The 21,229-nt window shown below is 48.2% G+C and overlaps 1 protein-coding gene across 1 annotated transcript in view; it reads left to right on the top strand.

The window, feature by feature from the left end:
- ATP8A1 (ATPase phospholipid transporting 8A1) overlaps nucleotides 1-21,229 on the top strand; it is a 190,663-nt gene that overhangs the window by 151,838 nt on the left and 17,596 nt on the right. The window contains exons 25-26 of the mRNA XM_075544993.1: nucleotides 238-294; nucleotides 1,740-1,847. Coding sequence (XP_075401108.1) covers nucleotides 238-294; nucleotides 1,740-1,847 — 165 coding nt within the window. The remainder of the gene's footprint in view (nucleotides 1-237; nucleotides 295-1,739; nucleotides 1,848-21,229) is intronic.

Genomic DNA, 21,229 nt, shown 5'->3' on the forward strand with positions numbered 1-21,229 from the left:
CATCACAGAGGCAGGGGAGGCAGGGCTGTGACGGTGAGGAGAAGCAGGCAGGGGCCGTGGGCATGTGGTGCCCACAGTTGGGACCCCTCAGAGTCATGATGGACATCCAGCTCAAACTCCTAATAATGTACCAACCCCCTGGTCTGACCCACAGAGACCACTTCCTTACACACCTCACCGTCCTCCGTTTGATGAACTGTCGTCAGTGGGAACTAACATTTTCCCCTTCTCTTGTAGTTTGTGGTGATTACTGTGTGTCTGAAAGCTGGATTGGAGACGTCATACTGGACCTGGGTGAGAGCATCTCTAATTATAACCAAGAGCTGTCTCGTTTACTTATGCGCCATTCGCTTTTCTCTTTATTTCTTTCTGAGTCTAATGGCATGTGCTATTCTATGACCCTGGGTCCACCGAGTATGGTTTGGGCAGGAGCAGAAACCAGTTGAGGGGGATCTGGGGGTTCTAGTGAGTTTGAGGGTGCTAGTGGGTAGTCCCTGCATGGTGCAAACAGTTGAACATTAACTGAAAAATCAGTGGTTTTATCCGCTCAGAGGCATCGCTAAAGAAAGGTCTGGCAATCTTAACACGCCCCCCCCTTCCCCATCGCCACGCCCCAAAATCAGCCACGGTTCTATTCTGACACACATTGAATCTACTTAATAGCAACTGGTTCTTTGAGGGTTGCTTTTTTAATAAGTTTATTTGCCATGCAATTTCTCAGAGCCTGACTTGCCTAGGAAGGAGAGAGCCCTTAATCTGTATTCGCCTGGGAATCCCTTCTTAGTGGCATGTCACACGAGCACCAATCTGCCGAAAACTCAGTGGAAATGGAGGCTGCAGACCCAAAATATTGGGGGGGCTGGGATTTGTCGGCAGATATTGTGGATACGTTCCATTTTAGATAGGTTTGTTTAACCGGGGAATCGGCGCATCCAGGCAGAGAGAGCCAGTCAGCAGAAATGAAAGTTTGGTGGTCCTTTGGACTTACAGGAAGCTCAGTATCCAAGTGCTCTTCTTCCCCATGTCTGACATCTTTCAGCAAGAGCATTCAGAGCAAAAGGAAAAAAGACGCAACTCAAACCCACTCCCAGCAACTCGATAGCACAGGGGAGAACTGCTTCTCTGCAGTTGGAAGACTGGAGCTCTGTACAGGAGTAGAAAGCCGCGTCTTTCTCCCACAGTGTGGTTGGTGGTTCTAAGCTGCTGCCCTTGCTGTTCCCAGCCCAGCACCTCACCCACATAGTGGGGCATGCAGAAAGATTTGGTTAAGAAGAGAGAACCACCCCAGGGCCTAGAGATGCAAGCGTTCGGTGTATACCGCAGTCTCATGCCCATCCTAACAGTTGTGGAAGAAGTTTAAAAACCCAAACCCGTTGCCATTGAGTCAACGCCAACTGATGGCGACCCCTTGTGGTGCCTTCTACAACCACACTCCCCAGGGCTCTCATAGACGTGGCCTTCAAAAAGCAGATCACCAGCCCTTTCTTCCATGCTACCACTGGGTGGAAGGGAACCACCAATTTCTCGTGTAGTAGCCAAGCACTCAGACCATTGGCACTGCCCAGGAGCACCTGGATGAGATTAGCACTTAATAAAAGATTGAGTAAAAACTAAATAAAAGTCATCTGAATCTTCCGACGGACGTCCTAAAACGCTCACAAGAGGACGTGTGACAGCGTCAGCTGTGTTGTGCCCCGTCCACCTGATAGTGCTCTGATACACGTTTCTTTCCTTCACAGTTCAGCCACTTGGCCATCTGGGGCAGCATCACCCTCTGGGTGGTGTTCTTCGGCATCTACTCATCGCTGTGGCCCGCTATTCCGATGGCCCCCGACATGTCTGGAGAGGTAAGGTTTCCCTGCTAATCATCCGGGACCCAACCAAGCCATGAAAAGAGGACCCTCAGCATCCCTTCGTTAATGTGCGGTGGGCCCTGCATTCATCTCCCTGTCGTAGTTTATCTCAGTGTGGTCTTTGACATTCAAAGGCTATTTATAGAATTCCACAGGGGCGAGTGATTCATCCTGAAGGGACCCTTTCCAATGGAGCCGTTTATTTAAATCTGACTTATCCTTTCACAACAAGGGAACAGTAAAATATGGTTGCCAGGAACTTGAACCATGTTCGGGATCTCTGGTTTGGAATAGGCCATTTTAAAATTAGACCGTAAATCCACAAATACATTTGGATTCAGGAAAGGGTCCAGTGAGTGTATTTCTTTCATTCCATCCATCGTGCCTCCTCTCTTTGTTCGAAAGGATCGTCGCTGTCACTAGATTAGACGCGGCTGGCTCTTTGCAACGCACTAGCACCATTCGAGCGGTTCTCATTCTGGAAGGGTTGGGGCGTCCGACAGCGCAGCCCTATCCTGGCCGGTGCTCGGCCTGGTCGCCTAGCTTATTGTCAGGCCGGTAGGGAGGAAACGAGTTACTGGTGTCCATGTAGGATGTCAGAGGCTCCCCCAGCCTCCAGAAGCACCTCCGAGCGGTAGGAGGGTTTCTGATTTCAATTGCAGGAAATTTGACATAAAACGTGGCAAACATTTCAGGATTTCCTGTGACCTCACAGTCCCTTGCAAATCACGGTAACGTGAGCTCCGCCACAGCACCGGCGGTTTCGCCGCGGTGCAGGAAGCCTCTCCCGGCTTCTCTGTGGGTTGACCACCCCCCGAGCAGGGCCCGCGAACCGCTCAAGTTGACAGTCTGGCGTATAGATCATTTCCATGAGATTTTATCTGACAGCATAGGAGCAGAATGCAGACACATTCAGAAACGTTTTACGCGGTTAGATTTCTTGGAGGGAGGCACCGCATGCTGTTGCGGGGACAGCAGATATCTCCAGGAGTCCCTTCCGTGCCCCCTCTCCTCTGTGTCCTTTGTCCTGAGGAAATAAAGCCAACACGTCTGTACCTGAGAAAACGTGCCTCTGCAAAACCCAACTCTTTGGGTTTATAGGATGTGCTCTACCTGGTTGACCCTGTGTTGGTGGTGGTTGGTGGTGTTTGGGTTTGGTTTAGGGGTTGGGGAGCTGGGAGTGGTGTTACCCAGAGGTTGATTCTAACTCCATTCCTCTTTCATGAAACCAAATGCCCTTTGCCTGGTTTTTAATCTCATCTCTTCAAAGTTTATTTTATCTTCAAAATGAATAACACACGATGCGGATTCCCAGGTAGTTTAAGCAACTATGGCCGATAGCTGCGATGACAAGAATTGAGTTTCTGACCACCTACCTCTAGGACGAGTGTGAAATTCACCTGGCTTTTTGCCAGGTGAACATGATCCTGCCCTGGCCGATAGAGTTCCCGGCGCTACCCAGCACAAAACTTAATATCGTCTCCCGAGACTGGTGGTGATGCTCTGTTTAATTCAGAGTGCAAGGAATGTCAGTACTCGATCAGGTTTCCCTTTGCTTCACATACGGTGGGAAGTGCCAACAGGAAGTTCTTTTTCTTGTTATTTTATTACTACTGGCGCTTTGACTAGTGTTTAAATCACTGGCACGCCCTTGAAAAATATAAAGAAATGGACTAAACTCAACTATAGACTTTACGAGCTTGTCCAAAATGTAAATCACTGTAATTTGTTCAAAGAAAATATTTTAAATGTTTGTAGTTCTTTGGTACTTGAAAGGGGTGTGTGTGTGTGTGTGTGTGTTCCACAAGGGCCTTTTAAAAAGTTTGTGGGAAAAAATTGAATTGAAAGATAATGGAAGATTTTGAAGCCTGTACACACACACACACACACACACACACACGAGAGTATGTATGTGTGATGGCATAGTGAGTTGCATGCTGGACTGCTACTAACCACAAGGTCAGCAGTTCTAAACCAGTAGCCACTCCACAGGTGAAGGATGAGGCTTCCTGCTCTCAGAAACTCTCAGGGAAATTCTGCTCTGTCTTGTGGTTGCTAAGTCAGAATCAACTCAGTGGCACTGAGTTTCCAAGACACACATGAAAGAGGTCGCAGTGGTTTATGGATAAAATTCTCATCTTCCATGTAGGGGACCATTGTTCAGTTTCTGCTCCATGCATTCATGGACAGCCACCACCCATCTGTTAGTGGGGGATTGTGCTGTGTTGCCGGCTAGAAAGAAATGCCTGGTGATCCACTTCTGACAGTCTGCCAGTGGAAGCGCTGTGGATCACCATGGGCTGAGAAATGAGTGCCGGCCATCCTTTCATTTTGTGCCTGTGGTCGCCAAGGGCCAGGGCTGGCTTGATGGCAGCCAAGAACAGCATGACCCTGGAAAAGGACATTATGCTTGGTAAAGGAGAAGGGCAGCGAGAGGAGACCAATGCTCAAGGAGATGGAGCGACACAGTGGCTGTACCAGTGGGCTCATGTATAACCATCCCCGTGAGGCTGGCACAGGACGAGGCAGTGTTTCCTTTGATGATCCATGGGCTTAAAAGTCGGAACTGAATCAGCATCACTGTGTGTGTGTGTGTGTGTGTGTGTGTGTGTGTGTGTAAATGGAGACTCACAACAATTGCAAAGTAGGGGTATATAGCAAGAATGCCACTCAAATTTTCAAAAATACAAATGGCAGTGGGAACCCCGAATTGTAGCAGTACTAAATGTTTGGGCGTTTCTATTATGGATCCAGTAGTCCTGTTAGATTGCAATCCAGTCAGTTTCAGAAAGAAGGGACTACACTTGGGTCTCCATTTTTCTAATCTTAACATCCGCATTCCAGTCAAGGAAAACCAATTTATTTACGTCTGCATATGGACATGCGGGAAAATACAGTTGCATACCAATATTTATATCTGCATGTCGTTATGTAAAATTAGGAGCCCTGCTGGTGCTATCATTGATTTTAGCATTCGACTGTGAGCTACAAGGTTATTGGTTCAAACCCAACAGCTGCTCTGAGGGAGAAAGATGAGGCTGTCGGCTCCCACGAAGATGTGTAAAACCTTGGAAATCCTATGTAGGGTCACTGTGAGTTGGAATCACCGTGATGGCAGGAGGTGTGATTTTTTGGTTATGTGTAAAATTGGCCTTCCGTGTTGAATAACAATAACTTACTCATCTGTTAGCGTCCCTAGCAATGTAAGTGTTGTATTGGTTGGTAGAAACAAACATCCGGTGGAAGCAGCATATCAGCTCTACACAAGTAACACAAAAAGGCGTGTACATGTGAACGTCATCTGAGTTCCCAAGCTCTGCCTAATCCACGCAGCCAGTCATGGTCCAAGGCAGCCTCCCAAAGGAAAGCTTGCTGTAAGATCCCTGCTTTCTGTCACCACCATGAACAGAGTCAGAAGTGACTTATCCACAACCCACATTTCTGGACTCCTCGGGCTTTTTCAGATGTCTTCATTTGGCATCGATTTCTTAGACCAAAATAAAGTGATACATTTTAAGTGGGTGTGGGTGTGGGAGTGTGTGTTTTCACTGCGGACCACCAGGGTAGTGTACCCTGAAGAGAATTGAAGTGGGCATCCCGACAATAGCCGCCCTGATCCACTCTGTGGATGGGGAACACATTTTGTTTGTGAAGGTTATGGACACAATAAAGCCCTTCTCCGAAACACAAGCAAGATTTGTGGAGTAAAAGAGCGCCGTTAAAAAACAGTGTATCCTGGACCCTTCCCTGCGTCGCCCAGGTACTGCTCTGAGTATTTCCATGCCCGGCGTCAGGCCATTCAGCAGTGTTTGTCTAGCCTCCCATGTGCCAGGCACTGTTCTGGGCACTCTGCCTACCGTAGTGAATAAAAGACAAAGCCCTGCCTGCGTGCGGCTCACTCTTCTAATGGAAGGAGACAGACAATCAAATAATTAAGTGAAATACAGAGGCGGATGTAAGTGCTAGAGGGAAAAATGCAGCAGCCAAGAGGAAGTGCGAGCCAAGTTTTCCGTCACGTTTCCGGTAGAGCCCTGGAGGTTGTACTCGTGGTCCAGGGAAAGCCGTCAGCAGGGCTGGGGAGAGAAACATCACGGTCGGTCTGTCTCCCGAAGCGGCTCGGCCTGTTGGGTCACAGACCCCTGAGAGAAGGACTGCAAGAAACCAGACCAGTGGGGGCGACTGAGGTCAGCAGGCTGGCCTTGGGGAAGGGTGGGCACATTCTGAATGCATTTTAAAGATTACAGCCAACAGGATTGCTGAGGGGCAAAATAAAGTCCAGGCCATCTCCCCATTGTGGCCCTGGAGATTGTGATGATGTCTTGGTCTTGGATTCGCCTAATTCTCTTCAACATAAATTTTTCAGACGAGAAAATGAAGGTGCAGTGCAGATCAGAACCTCATCTGCCACAAAGGTGGCGTGAAGAATTAGATGTCTGGTTCCACTCCCATGCCATGCCGCTTCCCTGGCAAAGGTTGTCCCAAGAAGCCCTGGGTAAATTACCTGGAGATGAGAAATCTAAAGGAATAGTCACACCTCGAGGACTTCTGTGGTTGTGCAAATGCTTAACCTCCAACCAGAAGTTGGGGGGTTCGAGTCCACCCAGGGGAGCCTCAGGAAAAGGCCTGACAGTCTGCTTCTGACAAATCAGCCACAGAAAACTGGGAGCACGGTTCTCAGACACACATGAGGTCGCCAGGAGTCTGAAGTGACCCTGCAGCAACTAACTGGCAGAAGTGATAGACCGATCACAATTCCAGCAACGTGTTTCCAAGAACCAGAAGACTCCCGGCATCTAGAAATGCTTTCAGGGCCTAGAGATGCCCAACGGAACAGGATGCTGGAACCCTTGACTCCTCTCACCCTGTCAGCCGGCGAGGAGCCCTCCGCCAGGGCAGTGCTCACACAGAGCTCCATGTGTACTTGGTGTGCTCTGAGATTGCCCTGCGGCTCCTGGGTGCCTCTCATCGGGTGCCCTCGACAAAAGACCATCTTGAATGTTCCAAGTGCACAGAGCGTGCCACTCTACTAGAGGGCAAATCGTGTAAACAGGCAGCTGACAGGTACAAAATGCTGCCGTCTGGTCAATGTCTGACTCAGAAGGACCCCGTAGGACGGGGTAGAATGGCCCCAGTGAGTATAACTCTTTACAGGACACAAAGCAGGGCTCTGTAGCTTGATGAAGTCCGCACATACATCAGTATGTTCCATACACATTTCTAATGTACGTTTCCTGGTTCCGTTTACCAGCCCCATCTGAAAAGACATCCATGTCTTTCACTGTGTTGAACACCGTGTTGAAAGAAAACCCTGGCTCACTAGTGGGTAGGGGTGGGCCTCGCTTCTCTAGGCGCTTCGTTTGAACCCTCACAAGGCTTTGCTGTAAACTGAGCAATAGCAAGTGACCCAGAGAATTCACCCCAAGTTTTTCCTGCCAGGCCCATTATCTTTCCTCTAGCACCAGAGGAAGGAGCCCTCTGGTGCCAGGCTGCTAATGAAAAGGTTGGCAGTTCAAATACACCAGCTGCTTGATGCTTCTGTAAAGCATTCTAGACTTGGAAATGCTCTGGGCTGCTCGGCTTTGGCCTGTGGGGATTGACTCCAAGGCAGCAGGTTGGGTTTGGGTGGGGACATCTGAAGAGCCATCTCTTTGTGGCCATTGCTGTTCCTCAAGCCCCGGGGGAAGGGGTGTGAGAGGGGACCTCCTTTTCCTCTTCTGTCTACCAGTCAACTTTCTTGAATTTCATTGATTTCCCTGGTTTCTGTTCTGCTGCCCGGGTGTGTGTGGCTCTTGAGTTCACCAGATATGCAAGTGTCCCCATTCCTTTGTAAATGGACCCAGATTTTTAATTTGCCCTTGCTAATTCCCACCTCACTGCTTCACCTCTCAACCCATGTATAGAAACCCCTTCTCACCTCGTAGCCTCTCTCCATTTCCTCACAGCCATCTCAGCATAAATCAGACCCCCGGGTTTTGTTAAAGCTATTAAATGGAAAGCGGGAGCACCAGAGAAGCCCGGTTGTCATCATGCTACAAGATAACAAGCCTTCCAGGATGCCACACATGGTTCCCACACTCAGCTGCTAACCACAAAGTCCAGGGTTCAAGTCCACCCAGAGTCGCCGCTGAAGGAGGGCAGGCGCCATTGAACCCACTCTGGAGCACGAGCCTACACGGACACCCCTGGGACCGCCAGGAGCCCAAATTGACTGAATGGCAATTGGGTTGTTTTGTCTTTACTGAGAGCCCCTTGCCGTCCTAAGGGCTCATCTCAGGCTCTGTGACACACAGACTGGGTGTGGTGAACTAACGCTCCGCCGGCCACACCATGCATCGTGTTGGGTAAATCTGCTTCACAAGGCCTCCTGGGAGTGTCGGGAAACAGGGAGGTGGCTTTGCACGCTAAGGTACGGCTGACCCAAGTCATGCGAGCTGGACGTCCAATAAGGACGCCTGAGGAAGAAGAAAGGATGCATTCAAATGGTGGTGCCAGGGCAGATTGAAGGGACATGAGCTGCAAACAAATCTGTTTGTCCAGAAGTTCAGCCATAGTGCTTGCTCCTTGAAGTCAAGGATGGCGAGACTGTCGTACATACTTGGGACCTGTTGTCAGGAGAGACCAGTCCCTGGAGAAGGACCTCATGCTTGGTGAAGGAGAGGGATTGTCACAGTGGCTGCAACAGTGGGCTCCAGCAGAGGGACAATTGGGAGGATGTCATCGGACCGGGCAGTGTTTCGTTCTGTCGTGCTTGGGTCGCTATGTGTCATAACTGACTAGACGCCTAACAATGGCAAGGGCACGCAGCATGTCCACCCTCAAGCACCCCTCGCAGGGCTATGTGTTCCTTCTACAATGCTTCCCTGCCGCCTCTTCTTTGCTGCTCACTGTGACTTCTCTCCCAGCCGCCTCCTCTTGAAAGGTTTAAAGACCTCTTGGTATCGGGGCCACCAGAGTCCTGCCACGTGCTTGGTAAATGAAGCAGGATGTTACCTGCAGAGATGCCCTCGGCTGCCTTCATCTTCAGCTGCCCTCGGCTGCCTTCATCACCGATCAGGGGTGCTTTTCCCAGCGTCAGCTCAGCCTTCTCCCTGACTTCAGCACATTCTGCCTGCCTGCAGTCACCAGGCGACTGTCCTCCCTTCCCGAGGGTCCAGAGTCGAGTGCACACTGCGCTTGCTCCTGCCAAGGCCTGGCTTGGTTGCTCTCCGTTGGTGGGCAGGGTGTTTCCATTTGGGAAGCATTCCTTCGTGGAGTGTTGTGCTTGCTTTGTTTCCATTACAGAGGACTCCACCTCGCTGCCCATGATGAGTCAAATGATAATGATTAGCAAGGAGGCTGGACTGGCAAATTGTTGACCTCGCTAGCCATTGAGAGGCATGATGACTTCAAGAGAAGAGGGAGGGAGGAACGTGGAGTCTATCTAAGGAGCCCTGAGAAAGTCCACCAGGAAAGAGAAAGGAGGGTGACCAATTTGGCTGCTGCCCCCTCCCCCCCACTCGCAAACAGGGGTGTGATTTCACAGGAGCACTGCTGCCTCTTTGCGACCTGACTTGTACTTTTACACACCAGGACAACAATTGATGGGGCAAGGTCCCTGGGGAGAAGCAGGGACCTTCTATAAACACATGCCGCCTGCTTGTAAGACTGGCCGAAACGATAAGACTTGGGCGCATTTTTTTAATTTCCATATTTTAAGCCAATATGATTCATAAACCAGATTTTTTTAAGGAAGAAAAAAAAACGCTCCACCAAGGATCATTTAATATCGGCATTAATACCAGAAGCTCCATACGGGCCCGGGGTTTGGATTTATTGTGGCAGGCGCAGGAAAGCTCTCCCGAGCACCATCTGTTTCTGTTCGCCTTGGCCTGGGGAGATCCATAAAACTACTGAAGGAAATTGAAGTTAAGGAACAAGCATGTGTTTTACAGAATTTCAGATCTCTTGATTGAGGCTTGTAGCTTCTCTCCGAAAAAACAATAAAAAGTCTTTGTTGAGCCATTTTTGGTGTCACCCCTGCAGGAAAAGCATTAATAAATGACACCAGTGATCTGATTTTCCCCAAATTGTGCTGTGGCTGCCGGTTCTCTCTGGTGTCATAAATTACTTCTCGTGGGACGCACTTCCTGGTTACATGGCGCCTTAGTCATATCTATCAGCTTTTAATTACCTCGAAAGCATGTGGTCATTTATTGGTCATCAGGCCAGCCCTTGTTGTCAAAGGGGGGCGGGTCATCCACGCTGCCTCCAGATAGCCAAGGCACCAAGGCCCTGACCTCGGGGGGGATGCTCTTCAGGGGGCCAGGGATGGGGAGCCCCTCTTGGAAAAGGTGCCTCTGGGCACAGTCCTCAAGTGACTCACATAAACCGAGCCTAGCAGCTGTTCCCAGGCCCCACGGCAGTGCCAGCCTGAGCAAGTAGGGATCCCTTTGTAAAGAGAAGCCTCCTGAAATGCTCAGAGGGAGAGAACGCCACGGATGGCCCCCGCCAGGACTTCCTCACACTCTTGAAAGTTGGAGCTCTCTTATGAGTCATTGCAAGAACCACCGCTGCTTTTCGTTGGCAAGCCTTTTCCCCTGTCATCACACAGCAGTCGCATCTACTGGTCAGCCCGCGGACCAGAAGACTGCTTCTCCGACTCACAGCCTCTTCGCTTCTTCTCGGGCTCCTGGGCTCCTTGCCTTAGCCTCTGGGGCCTCTGGAGCCTTGGTCTTCACCACTTAGGCAGAGCTTCCACCAGGCTCCACTGGTGACTCTTTATCCTTGAGGGTCCTGGGAATTCTCTCTGTGGCTTCTGGGATGCCTCCTGGGAACCAGGAGAATGGCAAAACTGACCAATGCCCGCTATTTGCGTTTCACAAACCCTATTTGCGTTGTCCCAGCTGGTCCTGTGGGGGAAGGGACAGAGACATGACCCGTATTAAGAAATTTTCACTTCACAAATGCTTATACAACTTCTAAGCCGCATATGAGCTTAGACCAGTCTCTTCTATAGCAAAGATGCTTTTAAAATGTTGAGGCTTTTTCTTTTTATTGTAAATTAGGTGAGCGTTTACAGAGCAGATCGTAAGATTTGTATTCCACACTGCATGCATATTTTGTGTCAACTCCTCCATTGCGATCCCGTAAATTACTTCTCTCTCTTCCCCCACCCCACCCCCACCCCCGTGTTTCGTTCCTGCTCCTTTCCAAGTCAGCTGAGCTCTGTCCCTGGGTAAATGCTGCCCTTTTGCTCGCACGTGGTTGATTATTCTAACACAGGTGAGTTCAGTTCCACACCTGAAGGGTCAAGGCCATGGCCTCCTTGGGAGTCCCACCAATCCCTATGGAACCCGTAAGCCTGTCTCTCTTCTGATTTTGAATTGTGTTCCACGTTTTGCTCCCACTCTGTCCAGGACCATCTACTGTGATACTTTGGGGAATGGTGGTGGTCGCTGGGCTCCAGCTAATTTCTAGTCTCAAGGCTCTGGAAACTGATATTCCTGTTAGTCCATTGAAAAAATGGTTTCCATTTGTCTTGCAATTTTCATCACTCTCCTTCCTCTGCATAGAGAGAGACCAATGGCCACAACTTAGATGGCTGCTCATGAGCATTTAAGATACCAGTTGCTACTCACTTGTTAGGCTGTCGGACATTGACTTTGTGAATCCTGTTGTGCTGGTAGACTAGGGACCAACCCTCACCCAAGAATATGGTCTTGATCCTAACGATTCATTCTGTCAAGGATTTTAGCTACTATATCAAAGAGGTATTTATAATTTTGCCTCCTATAAGTACCCCCACAGTTATGGATGTATTTTCAGCAAAGATAAATACACATATGCAGCTGTCCTCTGTCAAATTGATAGAGATTCATGGGTGGACTCCCACTTTCCCACCCACACCTATTTAGCCTGCATGTTGATCTAAAAAGCAACTGCTCTTAGGGCACAACGCTTGCAGGTTTGTATACATAACAAACAGTATTTCCCCTGCTGCCTCTAATGCTTGCAAATCTCCCAGTGTCCTGTCCTGTCCTTCCTCTGCCCTTTTTTGACCCACCTCCCTCTAGGGTATTGCCCTTTCCTTTACTCAAGTTGACATCCATCTACCGCCTCGCCTGTGATTTCCCCTCCCTCCCGTTCTGTCCCTTATACCCCTGGTAACCATCAAAGTATGCATCTTTCAGTGTGGAAACCTTTTCTTGATTTTTTTTATAATAGTGCCTCATACATTTTGTGATTGACTGATTTCACTTAACCTACCCTCCTCGAGGTCCATCCACTTGGTGAGGTGGTTCGCGTGTTCCTCAGTTTTCTCTGAGGAAGTCCACTTGTGTATATGAGCCAGAGTTTGTTTACCCGTCGTTCCACTGATGGGCATGGAGATTGTTTCCATCCTTTTGCTATTGTTGGCTGTTCTGTGATGCACTTGGGTGTTCATGTAACTCTTTATGCCTCAGAGTTTTGAGGTTTTAAAAAAATAATTTCCTATACTCTTTAAAGAAGGCATAACGGTAAAACACTGGGTTGTAACTGCCCACAGTTAGCATGGTCCACAGTTCAAAACTACAAGCCTCTTGGCAGGAGAAAGACCAGGCTTTCTCTGCTGTATGGGGATGCAGTCTCTGAACCGCAACGGGACAGGTGGACCCTGCCCTGTAGGGTCTCTGTGAGTCAGAATGAGCTCAGTGGCAGCGATTTGAGCTTTCATTTGATACTCTTTAAGTTACAGGCCATTGTGTTTTACAGATTAAATTCTTAGTCATCAAACAATTGGTGCTTTTTTATCAATTGTTTTGTAAGATAAAATACAAAACCATCGCAAATTTATGTTTTAAAACCCTGTAAGAATGAGGTAAAAAGTGAAAGTATGGAGCCCGGAGATCCTGTAACTCATACAGTGTATCTAGTGACGGCATTCTGAAGCTGTGTTTGTCATCATAAAAAATACAGTGTGACTAATTCTGTCCTCCTTTTTCTGTTACTTTTAAGTTTGGGTGGTGTTTTTTTAAATAGTACACAGTAAAGGAGATTAAAATAAAACCAATTCTGTTCTTAATTATTTGTACTATTCTGAGAACTACATTCCTAGAAAACAAAGCTTCAGAACCGCGCATTTCCCTGCACTCTGCTTCCTTTCAGAAGGCCTGTCGGGAGGGCTCCCTTCTCAGTGTAGGTGGTGTGCATGTCGGATTTTGCTTTTTTGAACTTTTTCCTCAGGAAAAACAACATCTGATTGTTTCGCATGTTTTCGCGTCACTGCTTTTGCTAGCAGGTAGGGATGCAGAGGATGGGGGTTGCCCTGGACTGCCGGGATCCACAGGGGTTCTGAGACTCGCTTGGCTTGGGTGACGGACGGACGGCAGCGCTCCTGCCCACCCTCCTCGCTGTATGGTGTAAGGGAGGGTCTAAATGCGCCTGTGTTCTAGGGCTGTCTTTGTTGGACACCATTTGCATGTTTTCTAAGATGCTTGTTTATTTGTTTGGATCCTCTGAGCCGGGGGTTTTCTTTTGTCTCGGAGTAATCCAGAGCTGCTGGCATTAATTGAAAACATATTGGGGTTTATCCAAAATACCCTTCTCCGGCACTATTTTCCGAGTATTCCACTCTGTCTCTTTCTGTGAAGTAATCAGTTCATCCTGCGTTTCTATGAGGTTTTCCCCGGCCAATCCCTCTGAAGTAGACAGCCTAGACCTTCTCTGTCGTCTGTTCTGAGTCAGGGAGCCCCACTGAAACCTGCTCACCTTGGGCGACCCTGCTGCCCTAAGAAACACCAGTGACAGGGTGCTCAGCACCACAGCAATGCACAGGCCACCACAGTACAACAAACCGGCAGACAGGAACTCGGGACACATTGGCCCGAGAGACCAGTCCCTGGAGAAGGGCATCGTGCTTGGTGCAGTCACGGGGCAGTGAAGAAGGAGGAAGGCCCGTGACAAGATGGATGGACACAATGACTGCACTGAGGGGCCCAAACAGAAGTACGAGTGTGGGGATGGCTCAGGAGTGGACAGCGTCCCGTTCCATTGTACACAGGCTTGCCGTGAGTCAGAACCAACTGGACAGATGGCGCCTAACAACAACTGACCCCAAGAGCCCAATTCAGCTCCGCTCTGCTCCACTAAGATGTGCAGAGACCGTGAGTGCCGAGACCAGCCTGGGTGTCAGTGGGGCACCAGTTAGGGGAAAGGAGGGTGCAGGCATCTCACAGAGCAAACAAGCACGTCGGGAGCAGTGGAATGGAAGATGCTCATCATCTTGACTGCGGTCCACAGGGTGCTCACAGAGAGGGCACCTGGGCCCCAAGCAGCGGTTTCGAAAGCTTTCTTGGTGCGGTTGTAGCCGGAGCTGTGCACGTTCCAGGTAGAGAATAAGCCAAGCCAGGAAGGCTGGTGTTGCTATGGAAGGAGCCAGATGGTTGGAAACAGACAGGAGAGTGAGACAGAGAAGGTTCTGTGGATGTCAAGAATGTTACTACTTTAAGGCGCGGAAGGTAGCCTGCCTTTATGAGGTGACACAATATTTAGAGACTGTGAAGCCATAGAATAAAAGATTTGAGTCTGGTAAACCAAAACCCTCCCCTGCTATAAAGTCCACTCTGACCCTTCTTGACATTTAGGATGGAGAAGAATGGTTCCTTGGGGTTTCTAAAACAGTACATTTCTACAGGAGTACACAGCCTCGCGTGAGTAATGGCTGGGGGGTCGGAACCGCCACCCCGCAGTCAGCAGCATAATGTACACAAACTCACTGCCTCCAAGTCATTTCAACTCCTAGCAACCCTACAGGGCCGGGTAGAAAGTAAACAGCCTGGTCATTGTCCCACGGGGTGGTGGGTTCGAACTGCTGACATTGTGGTCTGCAGCCCAGTGAGTGGCACATACTATGAACACTGGCAGGAAATGGAGGAGCCTGAGTCCTGCCTGGTTAAAAGCTGAACTTGTACATGTTAGGTTTGGCAGCTTGAGCCCACCGGCAGCTCCAGGGCAGAAGCATGCAGCAGTCTGCTTACCTGGGGATGGCAGCCTTGGAAACCCAGTGGGGCGTTTCTGCTTTGTCCTGTTGTGTCACTATGAGTTGGAACTGACTTAACAATAATAGATTCTTTTTCCTTTTTACAAGTTAGTAAGATATAAACAACCTTTTTAAATTTTATATAAATGTCTTTAATGTCATGGAAATTTTGCAGGTCCTTTTCAAGCTAAGACATTTCTCAACGATAGAACTTGGCATTCGCATTTCCAAGTCTTCAGGTTTTACCAGAGGGCAGATGCAGGGCTGACAGACTGCTGACAATGAGTGGGCCATAGTGCATCTGAGCCTGGAATCTGTGTCTAGATAAAGGACAGAGTAGCAAGTTTAGCACCTGACATTGACTCAGCGATGCTTATGGGCCACCAGGTCTTGCCTCATGCCCAGCCAGCCAACCCCACCACCACCAAGTCAATTCCGACCACAGCGACTCTAGAGGACAGGGTAGAACTGCCCCTGTGGGTTTCTGAGATGGTCACTACGAGAGTAGAAAGCCCCGTCATTCCTCCACGAAGTAGCTTGTGGTTTCGAACCGCAGACCTTGTGGTCAGCAGCCCAATGGCTTACCATTGTATCACAACTCCTTCACCTCATACCCAGTCACCAAAATAAATTTCAGCAAAAAGACCTTTACCTCAAGAAAAGGGAGGAACAATCCAGCGACTTTCCCAGAGTCACGTTTAGTAGTCCACAGGCCTTGGCACAGAGATATTTCCAGAAATGTTTCCAAGTTGAAGTTCACACTAGCGTGGTTGGTGACCTTGCTCCGGGAGCCAAGGTGGAGACGTGGTCATACCCAGCACTCCATGCAGAGCCTGGTACTGGAACTGCACAGCCAGCCGCCCTGCCCGCCCCACCCACCCCAACTCAGGGAGCCAGGTGGTGAGGCAGTGACGGCTGGCACTCCTAAGCAGAGAGACCCTTGGGAAGGGCCCGTAGCAGGTCCACCAAGGTAGAGAGTCTGGGGTAGGAAAGTGAGAAGTGGAAAATCCTGGAGGATAGAGCAAAGGGTCATGGTGTAACTCTGGTATATGATTGGTTGTCCCAGCTGCTCCGTTTGGAGTAGGCTGTAATAAGTTAGAGGGAATGGGCAGTACAGACTATGCAAGGAGGCAAGAGACTGCAGGTGTGTTCTGGATTTTTAAATGTCTTTCTTGTGAATTGAGTGAAGGCTTACAGAGCAGAGCATCAGTTTGGTCTACAAGTCCTACCCACTGGGTTTCATCTCATACATTGACATCTCCTCAGTGTACTGGCACCAATCGTAACCCATCCGAACTTTGTCCTTGGGTCAGGTCTGCTGTTTTGATGTTAAATATTTGACTTTTTTAGGAGGATGTATATCACTCGTGTTGCTTTTCCTTTTATAGACTTGGCAGAAAACTGAACCACCTGGAAACTATTAGTCCAGTGGGCTAATGGTCCACACAAACTTTAGTCTCTCCAACCCTGACCACCATAAAAACTAGATGGTGCCCAGAAACCCACTACCAACTGCTCAGACAGGGAACACATTGTGAATGAGGGAGAGTGCAGATTGGGGACCCAAAACCTGCCTGTAGGCAACTGGATATCCCCTTACAAAAGGGTCTCAGGGAGGAGATGAGCCAGTCAGGGTTCAGTATAGCAACGATGAAACATACAACTTTCCTCTAGTTCTTAAATGCTTCCTCCCTCTGCCCCCCCCCCCTGCCCCCACTATCATGATCCCAATTCTACCTTACAAATCAGGCTAGACTAGAGGATGTACACTGGTACAGATAGGAACTGGAAACATAGAGAATCCAGGACAAATGAACCCCTAAGGACCAGTGGTGAGAGTGGTAATACTGGGAGGGTGGAGAGAAGGTGGGGGAGAAAGGGGGGGCAGATTATAAGGATCTATATATAACCTCCTTCCTAGGGGATGGACAACAGAAAAGTGGATGAAGGGGGAGACATCAGACAGTGTAAGATATGACAAAATAATAATTTATAAATTATCAAAGGTACAAGTGGGGACAGGGAGGAAGGGGTAAAAATGAGGAGCTGATATCAAGGGCTCAAGTGGAAAGTAAATGTTTTGGGAATGATGAGGGCAACAAATGTACAATGTGCTGGACATATATGAAATGTATGTATGGATTGTGATAAGAGTTGTATGAGTCCCCAATATAAAATGATTATTTTTTTAAAAGAAGCAGAAGGTCTTGGATATAATGGGAGAACAGTGTAGAACAAAACCAACATTTTAAAAGGGAACAGGTTTACTGGTCAGAAAAGAATTAGTGGGAAAACCCTCCCTCCCAAGCTATGGCCCTTAGTCACCATACAGCGGTTAAACTGAACTCACCCTTGTGGCTCGATGGTCAGTATTTGGGGATGTATTTTTAAAGTGAAGTAAATAGAATTTCCTAAGCAAGGATGGCCACTCAGTTCCGGGCTTGAGCAGCTAGATGAATAATGTTCATATTTGCTGGCATGAGGAAAGTGGGATTGTTATGTTCTGCTTCTGAGCTTTGACTTCGCTTAGAAAGGTATTCCTGCTTGCAGCCAGTTAGGTCTTGATTCCTGTTCAAACCAGACTTTCCGCCTGTCCATGCCCATTCTCAATCCACCCCCACCCCCACCAGGAATGGTTGTCCGTATTTCTCGTTGTCATACTTTCCCTGGATTCACTGAAATATTTCTATTGATTCAGATTTTTTTAAGTTATAGTTTAACACATTTAGCTTTGGATGCATATAACTCGGCTGTTTAATAGAAAGACAACAGATGTTGGAAAGGGCTGGATCAACTGCTGCCACTTCACGACCACCACCCCCAGTGTAAGCCTGTGCTAGAGCACACGAGAAGACCAAACCCACTGGAAACGCCACATTTAAAGGCGCCCGTGTCTTCCCTTTCAGTCTCTCCAAACACGGTGTTCTAAGAGCTGGAGCAGCAGCATGGATTTGTTGAGCCTCTTCTTGTTGGCCAAGTGCTCAGGTCGTGAGAATACATCCAGATGTATTTCCTCCCCTCGTTGTTGGGAGCTGTCGAGTTGATTTCAACTCCTAGCAACCCAGTGTCAGAGTGGAATTACCCAATAGGGTGGGTTCCTTCTGCTGTAATCGTTATGGAGGTCCACATCTTTCTCCTGTTGGAGTAACGGTCTTGTCTATGCCAGGCATGCCTTGGGCCACTACCTGCAAGGTCAATGGTTCAAAACTACTAGCCGGAAGGAAGATGAGGCTCTCTGCTTTCTAAAGATGGACAGTGTCAGAAACCCTCTCTAGGGCCACGGTGAGTTGGAATCCCTTGATGAGTTGGCCTCACCTTGACGGCAGTGTGTCTGAGGGTTTCCTTGATTGAGGGCTAAGGGCCAGAAACAGCTTCCTGAGAAACTGACCTGCATACGAAAATTATAGCGCCTTGCAACACATAGTTCCAAAACTGAAACTAAAGGGAATACTGTACCCTTGGGCGCACAGGATCAGTCACCTTTCCCTAAGGCTGGTGCAGGTGCTGGCGGGAATCTAAATGGTTGCAGTTAAACACCACCACCCTCCCATCAGCTTAAATAGTGACTTTTAAAATCTGGTCTAGTTAGGTCATTTCTTCCTTTTTTTTTTTTTTACTGCAGAGAGTCTTGATGCATTTCCATGTTATTCATTACTTTGTTTCTTCTTTTATATATACTTTCTTAGATCTCTTGAATGTCTTTTAAGAAAGTCTTTAAAATCAAGAGTCATCTATTTTACCAATCATTCTCTGAGCTTCTCATTTGTCATTTACTTTTTAGTTAATGCTTTTTTGACATTTCAAAATTCTCCATTTATGTGGGTTATTTAAAGAATTTCATACAGTTTTCCCATAATTTTATGCTTAGAATGCATTTAAAATAAGGCTTTATCCAGACAACTAATAATCATTTCGTAGTTGTTGTTTTTTTTTTAATTGATGGTGGTGTTGGTGTTGTTTTAACTCCTCTGGAATTTGTTGATTTATTGTACTTCCTTATTTTTTAAAACTTAGCTAGCCAAGTTTGGAACCACTCGTTTCTGAATAAGTTTTTCTTCTCAAAATAATATTTTATGAACCTGCACTATTTTATATTCATTTTCTCTTCCAAAATCAATACTTAATAGCCCTTGGGTCCTTAGTAATTTCTGTAAAACAAATGATTTCTTAGCACTAGAAAATATACATGAATGGTGATTTACTACATGTCCAGATCACCTTTCAAAATACTAAACGAGATAAGTATATATTCTGACATTATTGTGAAGAAAACCTTGAAATGTGTGTGCTGACGTACACTTGATAATCATCAAGATTTTCCTCCTTGAAGCTCCTGGGATGAGAAATTGTACAGATCGCTAGAAAGAACAAAAGACAAGAGCATTTAACGAAATCCGAGAACTGAAATGGAGGAAACTTTTCTAAAAAGCAGTGTTAACAATAAAGGCAGACACTGGCAGGTGTTATCTACTGTCAGTCTTGCAGCCCTAAGGAATAGGGTACTCTTCACTCTTTGATAACTGAGAAAACTAAGACATGGAAATTCCTTGTCTGAAAGAAAGGCTGATATCTGGCAAGGGCCAAGCCAGGACTAACGCCAAGGTTGTTGACACCAGACCTTACCACTGCTATCCCATGAGGATAGTCACACTGTTCCTTCTCTTTACCGAGGCATCTGTGCTTTAAACAAGGTTAAGAGTGGGCCCCTTTAACATTTACTCTGCTCATTAAGTGCCATTGAGTCGGCTTAGACGCATAGCGCCGGACACACAGCACAAGAAAACGCTTCCAGGCCCTCCTTGGGAAGGGGTTTTTTGAGCCCATTGCTGCAAACTACCGGGTCAGTCTAGCCCATCACGGGTCTTCCTCCTCTTTGTCCACCCTCTCTTTGACCAAGAGTGACAACCTTGACCAGCGACTGGTCTCTCCTGACAACAAGTTCTAAAATACAGGAGAGGAAGTCTCCCCACACTCCCTTCTAAGGAGCCTCTGGCTGTTCTTCTTCCAAAACAGATCTGTTTGTTTTCTGGCAGTCAGTGTTCTTCGCCAACAACACAGCCCAAACGCCAGTCTGCCTTAACAGTTTCAGTATGGAAAACAGGGCTGGGCTTAAGAACCACATCTCTGCGTCTTCTAGAGAGGGAGCACATTGACAGGATCCCCCATGCAAGACCCAACTTGGGAATGCGGAAGGGAAAAGAAGTGGTTTTGTGTAGTGTGGGAGCCTCCGTGCTAACAGGTCTCCCCATTGTGGGTCGGAAGGTAAGCCCTCTATGTAGCCAAGCGCCCTGAGAGCCACGAAATGCACTGGGAGTTTCCATTGTCTCAAAAGTCCTTTCTCTGCAAGCTCACATGGGGATTTCAGAACAGTTCTGCAGAAACCTGCAGCATTGGTTGATAGTGGAGGCCCCCCCCCGCCCCCCCCACCCCGTGGTCTGATTTGGAGCCAGCTTTGGTTTTTGTTTATTTGTTTTTCAGTCACAAGCAGTTGTTTGTTCCCCAGGCAGGGCCTATGGCCTCCCGTTTTCCAGCTTTGGAGCCTTTCTCAAGTCCCCCAGGAGCCACTTTTGCGGCAGATTCCATTTGGTTTCACAGGGCCCACAAATCTCCCACGTTCAGAGCGGTTTGCAAATGGCTCACTCTTGCCCGGAGCCTGCGCCCAGCCCCAAACAGGCCGCTCCTGTTCCCCGCCATTGTCTGCGGGATGATGGGCCTGCCTTTTCCCAGATGGACCTGCCTGCGAGTGGAGAGATGTGAAAAGTTAGAGACAAAAATGGTCTCTACAGACAGAGGGGGAGCTTTCTTGTACAGAAAGGAAGGAAATATCTCTGTGGGATTTTATTTTATTCCCCCCACCCAGCCACCCACCCCTTTCATCCAGAAAACACAAAGGGACTCTGTCTTTAATGCGAATGTCGGCTTGAATCGCTTAGGTTTGGATTAACTCTGCAAAAAGAACAAAATCTGACAGGCTTTCAGATATGACGCGGAAAAACGTTCTCCCCCTCCTCAATTCATGTTGCTTCCTTATGCAGCAAAAGGCTGGCTGCCAGTGGCCCCTGCGCCCAGTTAGCATCACAATGGTCCGAATTAGCAGCCGCCTGGCGCCCACCACCACTTCTGCCGGTTCCACCAGCGGACTTTTAATACCAGGTGGCAAAGGCAAGAAAAAGTCTCTCTTCTGTGGCCCCCACATTGAAATGGATGAAAATGAAGCCAAGTCAATGTGGTTTTCCATTCCCAGACTTAGAATCGTATCTTACCTCCTGACTCCCTAACGGGGTGGGAAAATGGGGGGGGGGAGGGGAGAAGGGGTGTTTGTTTTTTATAGCTGTTACCTTACTAGAAAGCTTCCTTCGATCAAAACAAGCCCCCCTGA

Source organism: Tenrec ecaudatus, chromosome 3 (genome assembly GCF_050624435.1).
Source record: "Tenrec ecaudatus isolate mTenEca1 chromosome 3, mTenEca1.hap1, whole genome shotgun sequence".
NCBI lineage: Eukaryota > Metazoa > Chordata > Mammalia > Afrosoricida > Tenrecidae > Tenrec > Tenrec ecaudatus.